Source organism: Helicoverpa armigera, chromosome 3 (assembly GCF_030705265.1).
Source record: "Helicoverpa armigera isolate CAAS_96S chromosome 3, ASM3070526v1, whole genome shotgun sequence".
Lineage (NCBI taxonomy): Eukaryota > Metazoa > Arthropoda > Insecta > Lepidoptera > Noctuidae > Helicoverpa > Helicoverpa armigera.
Window position 1 is genome coordinate 10,969,647 of NC_087122.1, and position 26,100 is coordinate 10,995,746.

General features: G+C 34.3%; 1 protein-coding gene across 5 annotated transcripts in view; it reads right to left on the bottom strand.

The window, feature by feature from the left end:
- The window catches only part of LOC110372922 (uncharacterized), a 161,160-nt gene that overhangs the window by 12,350 nt on the left and 122,710 nt on the right, over nucleotides 1-26,100 (bottom strand). For all 5 annotated transcript variants that reach the window (XR_010278175.1, XM_064043652.1, XM_021329948.3 and 2 more), the window contains 3 exons: nucleotides 12,572-12,644; nucleotides 7,697-7,864; nucleotides 3,681-3,879 (listed from right to left, as the gene is read on the bottom strand). Coding sequence is in view for 4 of the 5 variants with exons in the window: in XM_064043652.1 (XP_063899722.1) it covers nucleotides 3,681-3,879; nucleotides 7,697-7,864; nucleotides 12,572-12,644 (440 nt within the window). In the remaining variant the exon portion in view is untranslated. The remainder of the gene's footprint in view (nucleotides 1-3,680; nucleotides 3,880-7,696; nucleotides 7,865-12,571; nucleotides 12,645-26,100) is intronic.

Genomic DNA, 26,100 nt, shown 5'->3' on the forward strand with positions numbered 1-26,100 from the left:
GCTCATCAGTTTTTTAGTTTCGGGGCTAGTGAACAACCCAAGTGATGATATCTCCAAGTTCTTTGCACGGAAATGTTTTTATAATGAAGTTAGTATGAAATATTTTGTTTTGTGTTAATATTTTGAGCACATTGTTCTTGTGTGTGTTGTTGAAGTTTGTGGTTTGAATGATTTTTAGTTGCTTTTGTTGCAGTTTGGTGATGAATAAAGTTTAGGTACAAATTGGTTATGGTCTACTTTGGTCTTTTCCAGAGGTCAAGCTTATATCCTCTTGCTAGGTCCTACGAATTCTCTGAGGCGTCAATCTTGCACAATACACGAAATTCCATGCTTTTCATTGAAAGTCTAATGTTCGATCAGATTATATGGTATCATGTTTATGATATTTATTGTAGATCTTTATAATCCCACACATACTTTTCTTTAAACTGTTATGAAAGGCATCAGATTCTTTGTCTTCTCTAAGATTGATTTAAACTGGCTTTCTACTTCATCTAAGAATATAGTATGACTCACAGTCTATTTGAAATCTCTCCACATTAACTTGAGATACTGAATCACATAAATGCATAATTATATAAAAAGTTACTATCTTCATATGTATGAACTGCAATGTTTCGTGGGAATCTTATCCATCATTTTTATCTAACTTCATCTTTTGTTGGCAATTAGTTATCCAACCTACCTACCACTTAAGCTATCTTCTAACTTCAAATTGGATTTTTGAGTGAGAACAACTCTTCATTTATGTAAAATTTTATGTTAACGAATCTTTTATCAACAAAATCTCTTTTTTAAATTAAACGTTCGCTCACATTATGTAATCAAATTATATCATGTCAATCATTTGTTAAAATTTTACTCAAAGCTAAGTGAAGTCAATCATAGGAAAGTTTTGTATTTCCTTTTGTTTAACTTCCAATATAAACCATCATCCTCCGAGCCTTTTTCCCAATCATGTTGGGGTCGGCTTCCAGTCTAACCGGATTCAGCTGAGGACCAGTGTTTTACAAGAAGCGACTGCCTATCTGACCTCCTCAACCCAGTTACCCGGGCAACCCGATACCCCTGGCTAGACTGGTGTCAGACTTACTGGCTTCTGACTACCCGTAACGACTGCCAAGGATGTTCAATGACAGCCGGGACCTACAGTTTAACGTGCCATCCGAAACACAGCCAATGATGTCTAAGATATACTTAGAAAGTACATACAAACTTAGAAAAGTTGCATTGGTACTTGCCTGACCTGGGATCGAACCCGCGCCCTCGTACTTGAGAGGTTGGTCCTTTACCCACTAGGCCACCACGACTTTTTTCCAATATAAACCAATCCATCAAATATAACCATATAGTATGACAGGCCGTTTGTGTTACATCATCATTCTATTATTTCAATATGTTGTGTCAAACTGCCTTTTGAAGTTAATAGGCATTTTGATTGAACAAAACGGTCTATTCTTAGTACGATATCATATTAGGGGTTAAAGTATGAAATTGCCGTTTTATTCTAGTAGGTTTTTGAATTGCCATAGAGTCTTCATGGTTTGAGGTTTTCGAATGGAACTTTTTTCACGTGGTTTCTGTGATGTTCTTCTTTTAAAAAATGTGAAACATTTGATTATCGATGTTCAATTGTTTTTGTTATTCAACTTAAACAAGAAAGATGGATACTGCGAAAATTTGAGTAATTTTTGAATATGAGTTCCGACGCGGGATTGAACGGCAGAAACAGCCCGCAATATCAATGCTGCATTTGAAGAGGTGTCTGCTAAAGAACGCGCCGTGCGATTTTGGATTAAACGCTTTCGTGGTGGAAACTTCGACTTGAAGAACGAGCCATGAGAAAGACCGCCTGACAGGTGATTAACGAGAAATTAAGAGAGACGGTGAACGCCGATCCTAGTCAAACTACCCAGATACCCAGCCGAACACCGAATAATGTTGAAAAATTAGCAGTAAAACAGCCACGACTCATGAATCGACCTTCACCGCTATTGCTCCATGACAACGCGAGGCCTCATACAGCAAAATAAACCGTTTTAACTCTTCAGGAACTGCAGTTGGAAACTATTCGTCTTCCTCCATATTCGCCAGACCTTGCTCTAACGGACGACCATTTTTTTTGTGATTTGGACAATTATCTACGTCACAAGAAGTTTCTTCCCAGGAGGCAGAACAAAATTCTTTCACACTGTTTGTGCAGTCTAGATCCTCAGAGTTCTATCGTAAAGGCATAAATGACCTTCTTATTAGATGACCGCAATGTATAGATAATAATGGCAACTATTTTGATTAAATAAGTTTGTTAAAAATTAAAAAAAAATACAATTTAGGTTTTCAGTACAAATCGGCAATTTCATACTTTAACCCCTATTATCTATCATTACTGGCATAAAGCTTTGTTAGAGGGCAAAGTATTGTTGGTAAGATTTGTATAAAATTAAATACACCTTAACCTTCTTTACAAGTCAGTCAATCTATTAGTGAAAACCGCATGAAAATCCATGCAGCAGTTTTTGAATTTATCGCGAACAAACAGACAGAGGCAGCGGAGGACTTTGCTTTCTAATTTTAAGTGATTTATAAAACTTAAATTGCTTTTACAATATTCTCGTCTATTAGACCTATTTTTGTGGAAATTTACACTATATCAGGACCAACTACTACAGATTATTAAGACAGATACAATCTGCAAAGGCTTAGAAAGTGACAGTGAACATTGTTGAACCAAGGTCGATCGCTGACGTGACAACCGGATTTAAAGCCCTTGTGTCAACCAACGCTGGTAATGATAGTGTTAATTAAATAATAAACGAAGTACACGGTAAAGACAAAAATGTAATTAATCAAGTATTTAAAAGAGAAACTTTTGAAAATATTCTAGAAGATTCCAAAGATTTTTATGCAGATTTGCGTTAGATTAACACGTCATTTGTCATAAGTAATGATAATTAAATTCGCAGTAAAAACGTTTTAAATATTCTCCTAAATTGTCTCGCTGTAATAAAAAGTAATGTGAAGTCTTTTTTCGAACAAAACAATTCACTTTTTGCCCTCCAAGTGATTCATCAAAGTGCATATTATCGCTAATCCTAAAACCTGCATTGGTTTTATTTGTTTTTGTCTTCAGTATCAAATCTTATGAGAGGTATAAAATTAGCCGACTGTAAATGTGTCTCAAGATATTTATACCCGAATTTAGTTGCTATGGGGACAAAAATTGAGAAAGCCTGATAAAAAATGCTGTAGATTCTTGATGATATATTATAAGAGTACACAAGGTAGTTGAAAAAATTGCAAACAGACTAAGCAAAACCTATGTTCATACAAATCCAGACAACAGATAACTTGGTCAAAAATAATCCGTTATTGTGTAAATAGCAAAAATAAAACATAACGTAATAATGCAAGGACAAGTTACTTTGTGCTTGTACACTTTTTTGTGTCTAACTATTTTTATTACATTTCTTAGAATTGAGTTTTGATGTTCTTTTATCCTAAAGCGACGAATTAATAAACCTGCATTTTTAAGTGATACAAACTGCACTGGTCAAATACAAAGATCAAATTTTCTATCAAATAGCTGTAGAAAAAAGAATGCTGGCCAATCCATCCACTACAATAACGAATAGAGAAAATATCAATGAATAACATAAACTATTAAAAAATGAAATACTCACCAGGTGGAAGCTTGGACTTGAGCATATCCATAGCAACGACGTTGATGATGAGCACCCAGATGGGGCAGTCGAGGAGATCGTTGTCCGACTTGACGAAGGCAATAGCGCTGAGGCACTGCGTCTCCAGCCGCCTGCGGTCAGGGTACGAACGGCGAAGCTCACGGTTCACGTTAGATTGGAACTTCTTCATGTCGAATAACTGGAAAAAGAAAAGAAAATTAGATTATAAACTAAACAGATATGTTAAGGTAAGAAGAAGCCGCTTCAATATAGTCCCCGGTAAGTTGGAATGCGCGAAGATTTAATTCCTATCACCCATAAAAGTAGAGCGGCTAAAACACGTGCAGACTTTTCCGATAATGTTAAGTATGCTTTTTAAACTTAAGATACTGAGAGAGTTCTAGATTGTCTAATACAAAATAAGGAAGAGAAGCTATCTATAGACATTAATTTGATTATGTTTAAACCACGTTATGATAAAACAAATACAAAATTAAATAACAATGATTAAGTACTAACACCTAACATGAATCATAATAGGAATAATATTAAAGATGACGATACTACCAATCAAGTAATAACAAACAAACTTATAACAGACAGTTACAAATAACGTGTACATTTTTTATCTTAATTAACACGAGCGATGATCTAAAACAAATTGTCGGACGATCGATTGAATGCGTCTAAATTAGGAGATCTTATCGAATTAATATTACATAACAAGCCATCGTTCGATAATGAAAAGACAATCGCTCGATCAAACAAAAATTACGCCGACGTCATGTAGGGCCCATCTTTACAAAACGTCAAGCGCGAGTGTTGAACTGATGTACCCGAAATGATGATGTAATTGGTTAGTAAAATATAAAAAATATTGTTAATCTACTTTAAGACTTTAGGCTGCGATTCTGTGATGATTTTCAATATTGCAATTTCAAAAATATTTTCTCCTATTTCACAATTTCTTTTGAACATCAAAGTTACAAAACCAAAAATACCAGCACGACGTGATCCAAATCTATCATAATCATCTAAAATATTCTTAAAGATTTCCCATTTAACCGCGGAACTCTGAGAGACAAACAAAAACGCCGAGTCAGATGCATCGACGAAATTGAATGAGGCTTATAAAGTTGTTACATAACCAGTGCAAGCAGTTGTCGAGTTGTCCGTCCATCTGCCCGGACCAGTACACCATATAGATGTTATCTTTAAAAACTTCGCCGACGTAATTCGTAAATCATATGACGGTGACTCAAAAAAGACTGCTCCAACTTATATTGATGCATTTTGAGAATTCTAATTAAAACTGTAACATTCCATTGTTGCAACACAAGCTCGTCTAGCTACAAACATAATTGGGAGTGTTCTGGGAAGTGATGAATTGTAGTGGTTTGCGCAAGTACCAAATTCAAATGGAAGATTTGACGTAAATGTTTTGTTAAGACAAATGGTTTGAGTCTTCCGTTCTCACAGGCTTGATGGAAATGAAGAATATATAATGTTACATAACACAGCAAGTTAATTGTATCTTTGAAATAGATCATATAGCTGGGTGTCAGTACAATAGTGCAGGAATGTGTGAAGTGGCTTAGAATTAATGTCACAACAATTCCAACATTATTGTAGATTCGAAGTAAGTAGTTTAGTTTCATTTAAAAACTGTAGTTGACACTACTGATAGTATTGTTTTATATTAATTTAGTCACGAGGGAATTCGGTGTGGGAAACGAGTCGGATCGCACAGAAAAAATCCCAGAGATCACTAGTTTCAACACTTGACGGTATTGTTTCGAGGAAATTGGAGTATTTTTAATGATGACTTCCACTGCTGTAGAACGCCTTAATGAGTGACCTATGAAAATATTTGTTGCAATGTTGCAGTTCTCGTCAATTATCAATAATAACCCACGTGAGTAATAACTAGCTTTATTCATGTTAACTGAATGACAAAGAATGATTTATATTATTCACAATTTTAAAACGCAATTCATATTTACAAAAAAAAAAAACTTCTGAAATCTTACCTAATAACCTAATCTTTATTACAGAATGTATTACATCGCTCCTAAATATATTATCAGAAGTGTAATATTTCTCACAGCCGCCATTAATTGAAGCATCACATTGTTTCGGCAGTGCGCTGGTCACGGACAATGGTTCACTTTCTGCAAATTCGCTTTCGTTACTCCCAAGGAAATAAAATAACACCCAAACAAATAAGTGAGGCAATGCCCATTCCTTCCCTTGCTTAATGGTGCTATCTTCTCTCATTGTTCGCTGCAGACTTACGTAAAACCTTGTAGGTAATGGAGTATGAATTAGTAATGAATCTTTCGGATGCTAGGAAGTGAATTCTCCATTGTTTTGTACCACATCTTGTACCTACATGCTGTCGGTTAGCGCTACGATGAAAGTAGCTTTAATAACAGCTGAACCGACTAATTTGTGGTCGTTCTTAGTTATTATATTCACATTTGCGTTCGCTTTGTCATTAGTATCGTGTTTACAAATGTCATGGCCCTTACTCGTTGAATTGTATTCTTGTTACAGCCATCTACTACTTCGCAAGCCTATCGGATTACAAATGTTAAATTAAATTAAATAATATTCACCTTATGTATCACATACACGCTAATAAAGTGCCAACCTTCTACAAAATCCTGTGTGCATGCATACCGGTTTTATTAACAATAACTCGTCTTCAAAGTGCACGCTCGGAAAATATTTCGTAAGATTAAAATGTTGGTAAAATGAAATTACGTGGCAATGTCATGGTCAGAGTGAATCGTGCTCGGACACAATCTGTGCAGTCGTGATGCGCCACAAATGACTGATGCACTAACGCAACGCGCATTAGAGTAATGCTTCGGCCTCTTAATTTTTTTCTACGATGATTATTGTCTTTAATAACGGTGAACATAAGGAAATTACGGAGGCAGAAGCAGCAAAAGGTGAAGTAACAGACGAACAATAGCCACCTATTGTGTGTGATCGAGTTCAAAAAGACGTGAGTGAATATTTTTAATCGGTCGATAGAACTTTTACTCTTACAAAATATGAAAGAAAAAATCGATGTTTGAGTTACCAAACAAGTAATTTCTCCAGAACATCCGAGCGTTCATCGGCTTCCAAGCAATTTAGATCATTATGTGGGCAACCATGAAATTAATAGGCAAATGTTACGACATCTTATTTCATAAACGCATCTATCTTGACGGAAATAACTACTGACGCCTGCTTGGTATGCTTACAACGAACCAGTTTACCTTGCTTGCCCATAAATTAGATACCAAAATTCATATTTTGATAGCAGTAAAGACTAGAATAGTGGTTTATTTTCTTTGGACGATAATTTAGTTAATAACGTGGTGCAAGAGGAAGGATAAGCTAGCAACGTGCAATTAGATGCACCTATTGGACTTGGTACAAATTGTGGTTGTAAGTTTATCAAAGCAAGACATGCTAATGATGTTATTTATTTTGCATCATAAAAACTTATTACGGTACAAGGTTTTTTGTTAGCTCAAGAAGTAGGTACGGTAGTAATTGTTACATTTGTTTACTTAAAATAGATTTGTACTTAACAACGAGTTTGCTTGAACGGTTAAAATTTAACTTTACTTGTGAACATTTTTTAACTACATAGTTACGATTTTTTTGACTCGACATTGATGCTTAAGTTTTTATATTACATTGTTAAACCATATTTGTAACACTTAAAATATTACGCATACGGTGTTTTTTACATTCTTTGATAATGGCTTTGTTTTAATAAGCGTTTCGGATTATATATTTATGTATTTGTATAAAACATTAATGGATGCTTAATATCTCTATTGCTTTTGTTATCTAAATGATTTCTTAGTTTATTCATCACTGTTTCTATCTGGACAGCATGTTCCCATTGCTGTATCTATTGCTTGCAATAACTTCCTTATTATAAAATAAGTTAAGTCTTTAAATCTTTCCTATCTCCTTGCCTTACCATCTGCTATTAGTATATCTCTCACCTTAAATATTTTCTCCTGTTCAAGTGAATATCCAGGTAGTTTGACTATGTCCTGCCCGATAGCCGTCTCTTCGTTGCTGGTGGCTGCCGTACTCTTCACGAATACGTTACTCTTGGAGTAGCGTCTGATGAGTATGTTACCGGCGTCGTCCATTTTGATTTTGACACCCTGTTAACAAAAATAAATCAACATTTAGAAACACATTTTAACCATCATAAAATCCTTGCAACTAAGACCAAATGATCGTTCTCATGTTCTGTTTTTAAATTATCTGTAGATTTAGAGCAATATTAAGAAACTGTGGTCGGAGTAATAATGCTAAAATAACATGGAGCAATACGCAATTTTATGAGTTTTTAAATACGATATCAAGGTTTAGTTGGCGGTTAAACATAATCATCTGGTTTACTTTTGTGGTTATTCTCAATTCCTCATTGTCTAGTACGAATATTTTTCGCTTTGTTTCTTCTCCGTCGGTTATTTTCATCTTCATCAGTGCACGTTTTGTTACTATTAACCCTAGACTCAGCTAAGCTTATCAGAACATTATTAACATCATTAGAGACTTTGTCTTCAAGTTCCATCTGTGGACTAGGTACTCAAATGTCTTTATCATTTAATTTACAGTTTGACTCAATATCTTAGTTGAAATGAACTTTGGTCATGCACGTGCAGGCTAGATCATTGGCTGATTAAAACCTATTACGTTAGCAGTACCTACCTATGGCAGAATGCCAGTTGTGACTTTTTCTATAGTCGCAACCTTAATGCAAGGATGTGTAAGCTTGGCATATAAAGATAATATCGGCCGGATGCTTCAAAATTGAGCACTGACAAATGCAGAGCATGAATGGAAAGTGAATGTGGTAGACCAAGGTTCTATTGGAAGTACAAAATGTGTCTTGGTACTGGTCTAAGTGTGCCATTGAATGTATGGTATGCTTAAATTGTATCTATAACACCACGACTGCATTCCGAAGTATGTATAATTGGTGAAAATTGTCGGGATCTAAGCTGACAGCGACTCTCAAATCATCAATATACAATAGCTTACATATTTATATAGATCCTGTTGTCTCATGAAATACCTCAAAATAGGCAGCAACTAGCATTATACTCAGGACCTCGATTTGGCTGCCAGTATGCTTGTTATTCTAACTAGTTATTTCGTCGGATATCGTCGTGATCGTTATACTTAGCAAGTAAATTATCTATTGCAGTATGATGTTGATAAATTAATTACAGCTTTAAGTAATCGTCTCTTGCGCAAGACTTGGTATGTGGCAGATGGGAAATTCTCATCAGGTCAGTTCATATTGTTGCATACAACTTGATCATATTGATATGATATTCGGTACAGAATTCGTTTCATACTTCATCATGAATATGCTTCAATAGAGACCTGAATATTACTTGATTATTAATAAAGCGTCGTCTCTTGATGCTCAGTCTATCAAAGAAAAGCTCTCCAAGGACATGAAGACTTTTATCCGCTGTAACGGGACTATTGACAGTATACTCAGTTACTTCATGTTTGTCTGGAATTACAACTGGAGAGACCAAGGCTGCTAAAGGACAGTAACCTTACAAACATTTTAAACCAGTGCTGTCATCGCCCGTTACTTTATGACATCACAACTCATTCCCTTATCTACCATCAGCAAGGTCATTGTCTTTGCCATACTTCTTACTTCCATCATTCATCTCATTATGATTTATGACACCACAAAGGCGTTCAACAATAGAACAAGTACATACTAATCTGACCTATGACATCATGACCTTACCGAACTCAAAAGTGCATGTCAATGTATTGTTATAAATAACTGAATTAATCAAATACACGGAAGATGGGTCATATTTTGGAGTAAAAAATATATCAAAATCAATTAGAGTTTAAACGTGTGAGAATAGGGTTTTTGTAAACGATTTGTAATGTTTTACAATGGGTGTTTTTTTGTTTGATAATAGTGGGTGAACTATTAATAATGTGTTGTTCTTTTTAGTATGCATGTGTAATGATGTTGAAGACAACGTGAGAACAGTATGTTGATAGCCATCAACGCAAGTTATGACTTATAGTTACTTTTCTTATTACACTTTGAAGCAGTTGGTAAAGAAAATATAAAAGTACCATCATAAACAACTATGGTACAGACTTATGTAGTTAATTATTAAAGTGAATTCACTTTGTGAATTATTATGTATAGCTACTAACAAGCATTTTAAATAGAGACATTAAAATGTAGAACAAGCGAAAAGTATTAACAATACAAGATACCTAGATAATAAATTGATGCATTTTAATGAAGGAATCTTAATGAAAATATATTTAGATACTTTAATGTCTTCATTTTAAATTAGACCCATGACAGGTAACCTTTGCATGGCCTTGTCATTTGGAAAGACACTGAAAGCGAATGTTTAATACACGAACTAAGTTTACGTTTGTTCTGATAGAAATCTTGTGGAATACGTAATGAGACTGACGCTTCCTCGTCTAGTATGTTTTGTTTAAAATTATTAATGTTTTTACTCTTTTTGTTATTTCATGTGGAATTTTGTGCATGTGTTTCATTAAGTACTGTTTCCTGGTTCGTATCTATGATAACGTAAATATTTTTATTAACGGATGTTGAGATCACGATTGCTTAGTACCAACATTTTACATCATTTGTTTATTACATTTCGTCGCAATTTAGAGTCATCTAATTTTATTATTTACGAGCAGAATAAATATGTTAGGAATGATTGGATGTTAAAGAAGTAGCACAACTTTTTTGGGTGTCTAGAACTAAATTAACTCGTTGAAATTGATTAGCATAAGTCTATAAAATTATTAATGTATAATTGAAATTATTAGATTTTTATTATCTCCTACAATTCTGTATGGTCTTAGAAGAGTTACGTCAACATGTTCACTCATTGCTAAATCTCCACACGACTGCATTTATAAATCCGATGTTTTATCCGAAGTATGCGCAAATCATTCAATCCCATTTCCTCCATTAAAAATGTTTCCTCTATCCACGTACTGAACAGAGGAATACATTAACATTTCATTACAGCTATACCGGTAGTGGGAAGTTGCATGTGTATTGACGAAACGCATAATTGTCGCGCGGTAGAACCAAATTCCTTGGAACCAGTGAGCTGTAGATAATTTACTCGAAGCCAGTGGTTTTATATATCGAGTTGTGTGGAAGGGTGAATGATGTTTGAGAAATTTTGAATTCCTCTTGTGTCATGTCTAGCATATTTTAAGTCTTACATATTAATTGGACTAACGTAATTAAAATATGTCAAGATTTAATTTAACATTTAATTCTACAGATTCAATACCTATTCTTACTTTGTATGTTTTGCGGTTTTTAAAACCACCTGTAATTTCAATGTCTGAGGTTAAAGATCAAATGCTTGCAAGATAAGTGACAGGTTAGCACACCCAACAACCACATAATAATTCGTCTCACTATAATTTGTCTGTTTTGAAATCAAGAAACTCTGTAACGAATCAATCTGCTTTAATCTAAATATTAGGCCGGATATGGGCAGATCAGGCTGACCTCACAGAATCTTATTTGTTTCAAGAACGTAAGTTAGCTACGGGTAATAAAAGCTGGTGATCATTTGTCTCATTAAGCTCCTAGCCTTACTCAAGTTTATTACGATCACAATTGTATGTTTGTCCGTCTGTATAATCAATCGCACCAACAATAATCATGGTGATTATATCGAGTTCAAATTTACTCCCAAGGTGATCGATAAAATTGGATTCAGTTGAGCAAATACAATTTGAATTACTTCTAGGCCGATTTGGTTATAATCGATTATAGATATACCTTGTGAAATTACAGGATTGCCCATTTAAACCGTGCCCAAAGTCACGACTATATCAGTAAATCTTTTTGGCACGAGCCATTTTTATACACTATTGGTATTTACTTACGAGGACTCATTAGAAGAAAAGAGCTTAAAACAGTACTCTTTCTAATGACCTACAACCCAGTCAATGATAAAGAACTAGACACACTTAAGGCTAGATGTTTGTTTTTCGTTCCTATCGGTATCTGTAACCTTGTATTTGACAGCTAGGTGCCGCATCTCATTTGTATCAGGATTTTCAATCCTATTGTCTAATATTTCCATAGCCACAGTATGCATATCGATATTAAAATGTTCTCCATCACTTCCTTGTGAACAACTATTGTTTCTGCTTGCAGCAACTTGTTGATCGTCTGTCAATTTTTTTGTTTCATTGCTAACGTGATGGGTTGGTTCATGATTGACAGTGATTCCTTCTATTTTGACTATGTAATGTGGATTTTTTATTTTGATGTTTTCATTAGTATCCTGATTGTTAATGAAAATCTTCGTGGTGGGTGGTCCTAGCTGAGCATTTGACATCACCATCGTTCATTCATGATCAATGTATAGATTGTTATCAATCATGGTGCCTTCGACATGAATTTCCACAAAAACAAGATCTGCTCTGATAACAGAATCAAAGCTATATTTCTAAGAATTCATTATTCAATTATCATCATTACAAATTTTAACGCTTGCAAAATTAATTCGATTTGTTAAAGTACTTAGTTATTTCTGCATTTGCCTATTTGGTCATGAACTCATCTCAGTTTTTAGTGTGGGTGTCAACGCTCATCAGTTGACGGTATATCAGTGTCATGCGTGTCTCCATCATTAGCATTAGTTCTACGTTGACCTATCACAGATCTAAGATAGTTATCTAGCTTGAATCTATGTACTCATTATGGACCATTTGCCATATTAGTACTCGCGTATTTTTGAGAAGAGTTATTTGTCTAGAATGGTAATGAGTGTGCGTAGAATTATAAATGAATGTGTACAACTTACTTGTCCTATGTGTCTTCTGACTTCTTCTGTCTTTTGATCTCTGTGTGGGTTATCAAAGCCGCAAAGACCGATTCTGGAAACAAAGAAAAATGCGTATAAAGACATGAGTGACAAAATGTTGAGTGAATACTTTCTGAAAATGCCACGTGCGCAAAAGAAGATAGAATTAGGTTCGCAGCAAAAATGCCTACACAATTCAAAAGATGCAACAAAGCTGGTATACAATGACGTGATTTATATGCAGTACACACGGTCTATATTTTTTCATGCGATGATTTTTGCATAGCTGGAACATTGCCAAGCGAATTTAGAATAACATTGAATGTGAAAAAAGCAATTTTAATAAATAACTTTGTATTGTTTATAGGCATTGGCAACCGCAAACATAATTTACATGCTTCTATATCATCATTCATAACATTGGTTTTTACAGTGGGTGGGTTTCTTAGAATTGTATTTTTATCATTGAAGTACATAGGTACTTAGGAGTCGTACCTGCTATTGTGAATTATCAGTATATTATTGGCAGATACATTATAAATGTTCCATAAGCTAATCTTGGTATTTTCGCTTCAAGGATTGAAGCCTCTTCTAAGTAGCTTCTTTAATGTATTAGTTCCTCGATATTTATGTGTTTCGTAAACAAATCTAGTCCGGTTCGGTTCTCATGTGTCGTATCGAATAATGACGACATAGGAATTTGTCGTTCATTTGTATTTCGTAAACGTACTATCGGAATATCGTTTTCTCAAAACCGTTCCTTGGCATTGCCCTCAGAATGTCCACATTTTCATTGGTATTCAAGTTCGTCACTAAGGTCTGGCTTTGTTTACTGATCGGGAATTTCTATTCGATTCTTTGGGTTATTATGTGTATGTTGATTTCTATTCAATGGGTGAAACGATTAACTCTGATGGTGGTTTGAACGATGGTGAAGAAAATGTACACGGTCGTTTCGCATCAAGAATTTATATTCCATTATTTGATGTGGAAAGTGAAAAGTGGAGACGCGTTATGGTTTTTAAGTTAATAGAAATGGTACAGTATGAGTTGGTATGTGTTTTGGAATTCCTTTCTTTACGTTAGTTATAAGCGTGTGAAATTATTTCTAACTGTTTAACTTTGTGTTACATAGAAGGCTAAATTGTTCACAACATAACTGTCAACTATTATAGAGATAGTTTATGCAAGCGTTAGGACATTTGAAGTTTTTTTGCCTCGATGTTTTAGGAAACATACCTCTTAAGAAATTAGTCCTGTTGGTATTTTCACCTTAACCTTCTAATATTGCCATTTCTATATTATTATACTTTTAAGAGATTTTAATTTTTTATAGATTCTTTTTCGCATGCGTTTTGCCGATATTGACACACATTTTACATGACAATTGAAGGTGATAATTCATTTGATCACAATGACACGAAACGACTCGTACGTGCCTCAACACCGTATTATTTTTCAATACAAACGTATATTTTCATCTGACCTCTGTTGCATAGCGTGTTTGAGAAAACAGAATTGGGTCAAGTGTCTACAATAATGTTACTAGGCTCTTTTTAATTATAGTGTTTATAAGATATGATGAGTAGGTATGTCAGTGATATTCATATAACTTACTACAGAAACGTGGGGACAAAATTCAATAGCATTTAACGCTATCGAAAAATTGAGTGTTTCGTGTCAATTGAACGCAAAATTATACCTTTTCGGAAGAATCCTTTTGAAAAACCCTTTTAAAGGCATACAGAGGATTCCGAAGTTTATACCTACTTATGTATTCAACGTGTGCGTGTTACATTTTGTATTCAAATTATTTTATAGCGAAATTTTATTTCGAGGTGTGCCTTGTCACATTGAAAGTTTTGAGGAAAAAGTACATTTTGTTTTACATTTTCTGTCCGATAATGTGTCAAAGTATTTTACGATATAGCGCCTATAATAATTTTGTAGGTATAACTTGTATTGTGCGACTGGTAAAGTCCGAATGCATTTTTGCATATCGTTGATGTTTAGAAGAACAAATAAGTAAAAAATTGCCCTAAATATAGTTACTAAACCACCTCAAATTACCAATTAATTTAAAAAAATTAATCGAACATTCTAGACCCTACATTAAATAATAAACTGTTAACTGAATTAATGCACAATATTGAGCAGATCGGTCGTCGACCAGTCGGCGCAGGAGTCGCGGTGAGCGGCGACCTTGGCGCGCATGCGCGTGGCCCGTCACCCGCTACTGTGTCATTTCTCGTATACCGCCCTATGATTTGATTAGCTAGTCTTGCATCTTAGTGTTTACTGGGCTTAATAAGTATGAACTAAATAGCTTTGTTTTTATTGCAACAGGCATGGAAAGGTGTCGAGATCTTCAATTCCACCCTTTACCAAGTATGATGTGGCCACCTACTTTAGACATCAAATTTTTTTTTCGAAGCACTTTGCTTACCCTAGAAAGAGCCTTAGAGCTGGACAATTATTTATCATTCAAAGCTTTTTGTCCACATGTCCTATTGTACCAATGCAGGGCTTTGCTTAAGGCTCAAGGCTTGTTAGGCTCAAGGAATGCCGATATCAGACTTTTAAGTCTAGGTTTCCTCAGAAAGTTTTTCTTCACCTTTGCTTAGTTTCAGGTGTCCAAGATACTCTTAGATAGTACTAGTAATAGTTAGTTCTTAGCTCTCAATTCTGGTTAGGACACCTACTCCTACCAAAGATTTCTATATTATCTATATTAAGGACACTCGTGACTCCAACCAAGGTTATGTCAATTGTTTTAATGAAATGCTATCGTGTACTGATACTGTTTCGTTATCTAATTCAATTATGTATTATTTCGTCATTACGGCTGGTCACGAGTTCTTGACGTTGGGTTAGGAATTCCATGTTAATTATAGGCTAGTTTGATTAGGGAACTGTTCGTATGGTTATGATATAATATTGTAATCATACGCGTGGTTGTGTCATTGATTTTATGTTATTTTATGAGGTGCAATTGTAAATATTAATCTGTTTGTTTGGTACTGAAATTAGATTCGTAGAGTAGTAGGTAGTAGCAGTCAATTGAAGAATGCAATTATTATTTATTTGATCATTCTTGCACTGTTTTTTATTAGTTTTGTGGTTTACCTAGTTCGAACGAAATGCTCTTTTAACGTGGTACCTTAACAAAATCTGAACTTAAGTCGTAAAATTACCGATGAGAGCAATCTGGAGAAGTCCAGTAGGTACGTGTATGTATTACTCGTATTTTAGCATTCTTTTAAATGTAAGAGACAATTTCAAATAAATAAGTAAATGATGTATCATGAAGATAAAATTACAAGCAGATGACAAAATAATGATTAAAATAATCAGTGAACAAATAAAGGCTGACAATGATGATGTATAAAAGCTCGAAAGAGGTGATAATTTCATGAAGCCGTGACAAATTCGGAGGGCGTAAAAAATTGGCATCGCTTAATGTATTTTTTATGTTTAGTGATTCAGAATGATTCTTTGTACTTGGGGTCAATGCATGAACTTTTGATTATAGTGAGTAAATATATATTCGTGTATTAGATATAAAGTGTTTCCACGTGTATTGACGAATCTGTAGGTGTATATAGAATCATCACCTTCCGAGCCTTCCGAGCCCAACTATGTTGGGGCCGGCTTCCAGTCTAACAGGTAACTAGGTATATATAGCAGCGGTTCCCAAATGGGGTTCCGCGGAACCCTGAGGTTCCGTGACAGGCCCTCAGGGGTTCCGTGGAAAATTCAAGATTTCCGTATGGTAAATCGTTTCACTTTTGACAATATTAAATTATTATTCATTTTCAATTAAATTGTTTTAAATATCGCATTCCAAAATTCCATTTAGGCATCATGTAGGTGGGTACCACTCGGGAGTGTAAGTACGAGTTCGCGACAAGTAGCGGGGGAAGGCCACGGCAGCAGATAATTTAATTCCGTTTGTTACAAATTGTAGAATAACTTAATACCTACAGGTCTTCGGCAATCGGCAATCGGCAAAAGTAGGTAGCGAGTCGGCCAAAAAGCAACGCATTTTTTGGGCTTATTTCATCGCCAGGATTATACGTTTTCATACATTTGACAGGACGTGAAATGACACGGCATACGAGTGTTTCCAGTGGCTATTTTTACCATGAATCAAAGTGTGACAATATTTCCAACTTTTGCACCTCCGCGAATCCGAAAATTTCGCGCTCGCTTCGCTCGCGACTCCATGTTACGGGTGATGCTTATATATTCGTTTAATTGCTCAAGTATCCAACACCGAAAAAATTTCGCGCTGTTCCGTCGAGGTTTCCTTTTATGTTTATTTTTTATTCCTCTGGTTCAGAAAAAGCAATAGCGCTTTCTTCGCTAGCTGCTTTCACTTGCATTTGCTTTTTTGTGTGGATATTATACTTTTTGAGACCTTATTAATTTACAGTGTTTTTGTTTATTTTGTGTAGGTACTTAAACTAAAAAAAAATTCGCGCTCGCTTCGCTCGCGATTCCGGCTGCCACTGAAGTCTTTCAATGCTAGCGGGTGCTTGGAACTTCTTCTTATAGTTAAAAAAAATCGCGCTCGCTCGCCTCGCACCTGAACAAGCCCAATCTATTTCTTTTTGCGTTTACTTTGTCAGTCTTCAAACTGAAAACTATTCACATAATACACAAACTCAAGGGCGGCTAAATTGTTTTCTGGCCCGTGTGGCAGATAGTCATGCTACGCCTGAGTATACTGAATATATCTCTAACCATATAACCATTTGGTGCGCTACCACGCGCCACGAGCCGTACCTAAGTGTATTTACGTCTTTAGTTTACTTCTTACTTAGGCTAAGGTTCCGCCGAAAAATGGTGAAACGAAAAGGGTTCCGAAGCCAAAAGAATTCGGGAACCGCTGATATATAGGATGAAGAAGCTATATTGTAAGATTGTGACTTCAAAAGTGCAAAGACTTTTGAAGTTTTCAAACATCATCATTTATTCGTCAAAATAAATACTTTATTGTCCTATAGTTATTGTAATTCTGACGACAATACCACTCCTAACGATGTGCCATTCTAAACCAAAACGTTCAAGCAGATATCACTAGAATCTATTATACTGTATCTAAAATTGTAGTTACGAATGATAGTATGTAAAGTAAAGATTTTACCCGTCACAAATTAACAAAATGGCCTACAGAAACTGTTGGATTTTCCCCATTTTCTAAGAACAATAGCATCGGGAAAGTGGTCACTCCAGCAAGTTCATGGTCCAAGGTGTGGCTACGGAACTGTGGTTCAATGTGCACTCGTTGTAATGGGAGAAAATCATTTGTTCCAACTTATTTATATATAAACGTATATTGGCTTTCTATTAATTATTGTTTAAAAGAAAATCATATGTATAGGTATCAATGTTATTTATTTTTATATTTTATCATTGTCCACATAAACACCGCATACGACCTATATTTCGATTAAAATACTCATGTAACCGCAACTCAGGCTCCCAAGATACAGGCCTAGCCTAGTTTGGGGACCGCAGTTCAAAAAAAAAAAACAACAACTTAACTTGGAAAATGGACGATGCAGGGGTTCCTAACTTAGTAGTTTTAAAACAGTACCTAGTAGGAAATGGGGCTTCAGCAATTGTATTGCAGTTTTCAAAAATAATATTGAAACGATTAGTAAAAATAGCATTTTAATCAATATTAGCTGGAATCATAAAGCTACAACATGGGTACATACATAAGATTAAGGATCATAGTGCAGGCACATTGATCATAAGCAATCGATTTCCTAGTTAAACCTGTTTTCTTACCAATTAAATTGGTAAGAAGTGAAATTGTTAAATACAGGTATGTATGTATCTCCATAGGAAGATTTTTTATAGAACTTCTTACGAACGTGAAGTGTTTGAAGAAGAAAGTTTTGCTGTCATTGATCAGCATACCCGATGATAAACCGTTAGTGATGTGTCTAATCAGATTGTGATTTTATCGATGTTTTTGATCATAATTCATCATGTGACTATACCGCGGTGTTATGATTGTGTTCGTGTCCTACGTGGAAAAAAACGCGTTATTTATTTCAAAAAGTTATTATTTTTTTAAGTTAAAAAAAAATATCGCTGTGTCCATTAGTTTTATTCTATAATAAGTTAGGTAATGCTCCACGCAAAATACATAGTAACCACGCTTTTTTAACTTGACCAAACTAAACGCGGAACTGAATTCGATTTCACGTAAAAAAATATCGTGATCAATTATTTATAGAAAAGGTTTTGAAGCTGTAGACGGAGTAGGTTTTTGTGTGTAAAAACCATAGTTATCTTATCTAACTTGGTATAAAATATTAGTTTTATCCTATAACGTATTATTATATGTAACTCAAGTATGGTTTTTACTTTTGATTGTAATCTGTTTTAGTACATCTTTGATTAAAGTGACTAGACGGGCAAAAAAGTGGTAGTTTTATATGTGGATCGGACTTTAGAGGTTAATATGACGTACATAAAACACCTATAATATCTCACGTTTTGCTCTACATTAAACCCCAGATACAATACAAATTCACTATTAAGAAGCATAAAAGAATATTTATTAATAACTATATTTATTAAAAACATCGATATCGATAAAAAATCAGCGGTTGTTGCCCCGCACTTTCTTTCGCGGAAGCAACGCCGGCAGTTCCATTGAAAGTAAAAGCTGATCGGTGGGTACCGGATTTACCTACTTATACATAGTTTACATTCTATGAGCTGCTGATATATTGCTCAAATCCTTATGATGTTTTGTACCTTTCTTAATGGACTTGACACTTTCTTTTTTAGTGTAGGTACTCTGCTCATTTTATTGACAGTGTAATATTTACAAATGTAAAAATTGGTGCACCTAATAAAGTAGGTATATCTATCTATACATCTATCTATGTATGGTTATTCAAAAGTTCCTCAACGAGATTTTCTGTACAGGTAATTGGTAGGAACTGTATAAGGTAGCCTTGTAATCCTTTAAAACTGCGTATAGCATTATTGTTGTAAAGACATCCATAAAAATTAAGAAGTCAATGATCGTTAATCCGAAACGTCTCCCAATCCTTGGCATTTAATTTGAGTTTAACAACTAATTAACATTTACAATGCAACATAAACAATGCTAAAGTAACTATTAATAACTTTGTTTACACAAACTAGAGGTCACCACTTATGCCACTCACTTTGTGATACTCGAATCATGGGATTATTTCTGTTTAACTAAAATTATCAACAATGACGATTAATCAATCAATTTAATTGGATATGATAAAACAAACACTGATAAAGTTATTGCGTTAATTAAATTATACCTGGTTGAGGATTATCAATTATTGGGAAGTGAATGTTCCCCAGATGAAATATTTATCACTTTTAGAAAGATATGGGAAAACTACACGAAGTGACATGCTTGCATAGAAATGGATTGTTGAAGTGAATGACCGCCGTTAAGCACAAATAAAAATATAGGCTTCTGAATTCTCGGAAATATAAGTAAAACTTTTGTCTAAAATAGAACTAATATATTTTAAAATTATGACGTAACAATAACTTAAGTTTAAAGCTGATACTAACACATAAATGTATTGAAAGTAACATTTTCCATGAATGGTAATATCAATAGCTATTCTCGATTCTTGTGTAAAATCCATGTTTGTGGCTTGTCTTTAAATACCATAGAAATGGTTGAATACAACGGAGTCCCTTTCATAGTGCCTGTTGCAAAAATATGCCTTTATTTAGATGCAATATCTTTAAAGAAGGATGATAGTGAATTTTATGGTACTAAGCATTCTGAACGCAGAACGAATACAATGGTTAGTATATTAATTTATCCACATGCAGTAGATTTTGTTCTAAAAAAGGAAGTATAAACATAAGACATGTAGGAAATAGCCCCAAAAGGGTTTATTCATTAAGAATAGAAGGTCAAATGGATTACAATTAGATAAAAATTAAAAATTTTGGAGAGCAACAAATGGCATTGATCGAAAAGAGTATTGTTTACGTAGGAACAATCAGTGGGAGCTATTACCCATCCCATTATAAACAATTAGTGACTAAGACAACGATTGTGTTGTAGGAGTTAAACTACGAACTCTGTAGGTGTCATCGGAAATAACAATAATAGGAATTAACACCCAGCATCAATAACAGTTAGTGTGACGTCATTTAATGAAATGACTGAAGAAGGAATTAAGGTAGTAAAGGTTGCTACGGGTTGTTCGAAAGAGATACCGCGGCCCTGGCACATAAAAGGCCCACGACGGAACACGACGGTTTTTAGTCAGTAAGAGTCTGACACTTCCTCACCGCTGCTAACCCACAGCGGGAGGGGTCATTTCATGATTTTTAACGTCGCTAAAAAAAAGGTAGTAAAGGTTGAAATAGAAAAACATAGGTATTGTCGATTCCAGACATAATAGGAACAAAAGAAGAAGAAGAAGCAGGCAGATAAATGTAGTCATAAAAAGTGACGATAGAAAGTCTGTTAGAAACTCAAAAGATACTAAACTGACAACATATAAAAGAGGTTTTGTTAACAATAGCTTTCTTCTTGCTAACAAGTGTAAACAAGTTATGGACACCGCCGCAGGGGCACCATAATGAATACATTATATCTTAGAGCAGATTTTATTTCATGTCTACAAGCCGTTTAACATCAATTTACTAGGAGAAAGTTTTCTATAAATTAATTTAATAACTGCGAATTATCAGAATGATCTATCCGCCTTTCGACGGCTTAATTAGATACCAGTAGTTTAGTTTCATTAGCATGTTTGAGGCTAACTCTCAAATCTGATTTCAAACGCTGTGCGAATATTTTAACTATTTTCATAAGCTGGATTAGCCGTAGCTGTATATAGATTATCGGCAGTATACTTAATTTCTTCATTAACTATTGTGGGAAAGTCTAGCAAGAACTCATGTCTAACTTTTTATTATCATCATTTACATACTTATTCACTGTCCACATACCACCAGCAAACTTCAGTAAATTCCCAAACAAAATAATCCTTCACAATGCAAATTCGATATTAGCATTCCGAACCATTCTATCGAATGCCCTCCACAAATCCACTCTTACGCATCATAAAGATGTTCGTTGTAGGTCAACATTGTCTATTAAACAACAATAGGGCTTGTGATGTGATCCATGGAAGTTTTTCGTTCTGTGCCAAGGACCGAGGTGATCGGATGCGCAGCTCTGTCGCTTCGCCTTCAAAACCGGGTCATACAATTGATCCGAACGAGATGCGCACGAGTATGTTCTACGATGCACATTCACATTTGGATTAAAGTTGAAAGGAAATTGTATGTTTAGTAACACATGTACACACACTAATTCACGTTGATGTAAGAATAAAACACAGTTTCCTGTAAGTTAAGTTGAAATAGTTATTGAAATGTCGACTGCTGCTGTCATTTTGTTCGTGTATGGTAATGTGTTCGGATTGACGTAGGTAAGTGATCGTGGAATAACATCGAAGTAGATTTTACACCTGACAGAAGGTTAATATAATAAAGAAAATACTTCAATATTGAAAACACTTCCATAGTAAAAATGAATTTACTGCGAACGTAAATGGGCAAATAAATCATGTTTATTTACTTAAAAAGTAAACTACTCATAATTTATGATGCCAAACGAACCATTGTAGAATTTTCTTCCATTCATTGACTTTAAGTGAAAATAGATTAAGAATTCGATGCAAATTACAACTCTATCACAACTGACAAAGATTGAAAATTGGGTGTGATCTTTTGAATAGGCCTGTTAACAATAAACGCTTCCGCTGTGAGGCTTTCCGTATTGGCATCGGAATATCGACAATCGATTATTTATCATGCGTAAAATCAATTGATTACAGCATTATGAATCACTTTCTTTTTATCATTATCCGTAGCATTAACAACGCACTGTTTATCATCTGTAATACTTTTAATGAGATCAATGTCAGTAATTCCACTTTCTTTTGCTTCCATTTCATTTGTCAAACTATCTTCATCATTATTATAAATTGCTTCTACTTAAACGTTTGCTATTTTTAGATCTGGCTTCTAGTAAATGAAAAAATATTTATAGTTTCATCTACAATTTTATATTGCTTATCTAGGCTAACACTAGCTTAACAAATTTCATTTTCATTAGTACATAATGGAATTATATCACAATCTTCACGCCTCAATCTAAGATTAACACTATTGAACATACCTCAGTCAGTATTACTTAACGTGATCATTATTGCTAGGTTTCTAGCCGTTTTGTAAGACATAACTGATCTAGTACAAAGCTAGGTACTAGCTGTGGCACGCTGCAGGCTATTGCTAAATTACCTTGGACCGAAGTATCTAAGCCTTCCTGTTTAAGGTTTGCCAGAGAAATACTTTTACTTCTATTCGTACTTACTTGATCAAGGTTTCTTTTATTGGATTGTGTGGAATGTATTGTCCAGTTCAGTCTCAGTTAAAATCAGATTATTGACTTTGAAAGTTTCAGAATTGATTTGTTTAACAATGTGTGTGTGTGTATACAGGTAAGTATTTAACTTATCCAGCAGTATCATTTTCTCTTTAATTTTATTTTGAATGGCTACTGTATTATGAGAAAAAGCCCTTAATAATAGTGCTACTATGTTATCAACTGTCAATTTAAAATAAATTATTCCAAGAAAAGTACTGAGGGCCGAATTGTTATTTGGCCTTTATATGTTAAGATTGTTAGAAAGTTTTTTTTATACCGGTTTCTATGTGAATTCTGTGGTCAGAGAAGATTGCGAGTTTATGAGTTTATTAATGACCTGTTTATGTAAATTGTGATGTCTGAGTAATAATAACTAAAAACACTAGTAGAAATATATGATCCCTATATTTTGGCACTTTTACACCAAATTATGAGATTTCGAAACCAATTCTCTTCGTCATAGCCTTATTCATCGATTCTGACATTAAACAAGATTATTCTATGAGTTAAGCTTCAATAAATTCATTGTTCTTGCCAACAGTCGAACTAGCATTTCGTACATTTTAGTACTAAAGTTCAGAGCAAGCATAAATTATATGTACTGCACCCAGTTGCTATGATTTACTAGTCCTAGTGTTTTGACTGATCATTGAATTAAAAGCAGGTTATTAAACTAATCACTCTTTTGTGGTAAGATTGATAGCACTCTAGCATCTATCTTATTTATTAAGCTACAGTTCTCTTGAACTATTCAAAGGATTTGGGTCGACTGATGTCTTTATTAAAGTTTTAGTTTGAAGATTGATAGAGTTTTCGTCATCTTCATTTTTTTATTTTAAATGTTATTTTAAATGTTTATACTCGTAGCATGATAATTTTTTTTAAAGTCTGGGTTTTAAGAGATTTTTAGTTAAGTTCTTTAATTTCACCAAGATCTACAAGAAGTTAAAATACCTACAGCCTGCTACGTTCTCTTGCATCATCAAATTCCTGTTCATCTGCTTTTAAGTCCTAAACAACAAAATACTAGTCTGTATCACCATGTTTGTTTTACATTGCCAAGTTCTACGCTCCTACGATGGATTTCTGCCAATTATTCATGAGTAACGGGTAGATGGCGCTATCAATCAACGTGTGACCATGCTCAGGACATTACACTTCATTTGAATATTTTTTACCTATGTGTACTGTTGTAACATCTTTATTTAGTTTAGCTTTAGTAACTTTATGTATAAAAACTAACTGATTGAAAGATACAGGTCTAGGTACATTTAAATCCTCTACAGTGATTGCTGATGATAGATGACACATTGTGTCCAAATTAGATGCAAATAAGTTTTTGTCAATTTGTGTTCTTCTTCTTGTGGCTTGTTTTTATTGAATGTACTACTTGTCACGTTTGAGTTAGTGGAACAGATTCATCTTTTAATGGTGCAAAAAATTTACTACTCTACTACCAGTGTTATTTATATGCAAATAGTATCTTACGTAATTTGAAAATAGTCTCATGGAATAAATCCCACTTTTAAATTGGAATCTCTATAATAAGGCATCTCATACAGTTTGGATTATTTACTTATAAGATATTTATGATTAGGCAAGTTTTCTTCATCATTCACAGCAGTACCTACACAACAATATTAATCAAACAAAACCTTTCCTATCTCAAAATTATCATCAATTTCACTACACCAACGACTTGGTATTCGAGATGAAGCATTAACTTCACTGGTCGGCCTTCGTCACACCTACTGATCCATTGGTACCAGGATGTCGGCTGCACGACATTTTTGACTCAGATTTGCATTTGCTTACTGTCTACAGACAGTTTTTGTCACATAAGTATCGTTACTGGTGTTTTGTAAGATATTTATTTAGACCAGTTTGAATGCGGAGGTAAAAAGGTTATTATTAAATGCTATGGTCGTTTTAACATACATAAATTAATATTTAGTAATAGTAAGAAACGGATTTTGTTATATTCTTTCTTGCGTATTCAATAGTCTTAACTTATTTGTACATACGTGACTGCATGAACTGGTTTGGTATAGGTTTTGAATTGATGAATTATTTACCTGAAAACAAAAGAAAGGATAATTATTATTTGGTACAATAAAAATAAAATAAGAACTATAAAAACACTTTATGTAAAAGATTCATTAGTAGCGTAAATTCATGTCAATGTAAAATTTCAAATATTCATTGGATCGCAATATTTAACAAAATCCTTAGCACAAATGGCAGACTAGTGCGAGTGTACAAATATCAGCATAACCTCGAGGTAGTAAAATCCAAGTTACCTAAGTCAATACATTTAGCATTTAACATGCAATTAGCTCTTAATTTAGACTGACGTACTGCAATCGGCAAATTAGTGTCTAAAGGCAACGAACTCAAAATGTTTGAGGTAAAAGGTCGAACGAGTGAAGCAGGGGGATTAACCACTGGCGTTTCGTCAGATACCTCTCGTGATGCTCTCAACAAAATTGAGTGTTGTGAAGTGAATGTAATTTAAGTGGTTAAAAATAAATAAAACTGTACTATAATAGATGTAAAAAATAGAACAGTTGTTAGTAGTGCTGCTGTTTAAGTGGGGCAGTATTATTTTGAAGGTAATAATATGTATTTATATGTAGATGGCATAGCTTCAAAAAAGTTAAGAGAGGTAGTGATAGTTTCAATGAAATGTGCAGAAAAGGTTAACGAACTAAAGAGTCCCGAAAATATTCGATTACCTTAGGTAGACAACCTAGAATTGAGCATTGCACTTTCTGAAGCAACACTACGATGCAATGGAAAAGTAGATGATAAGGCTGCAGAATCCAAAACTGACCTATCACGACCATCTAAAGTGAACGTAGAATGTCACCTTATAAAATATGAAGGTCTAAAAATAGTACAGATAACATAACTTGGAGTAAATCTATGTGAGGTTCAAAAATATGTAGTTTTAGAGTGAGATAAAATTAATTAATATATAAATAAGAATGAAATAGTTTAATTTGGTACCTTTTATGGAATTAGTCAACGCGTTAAGATTACATGGCCA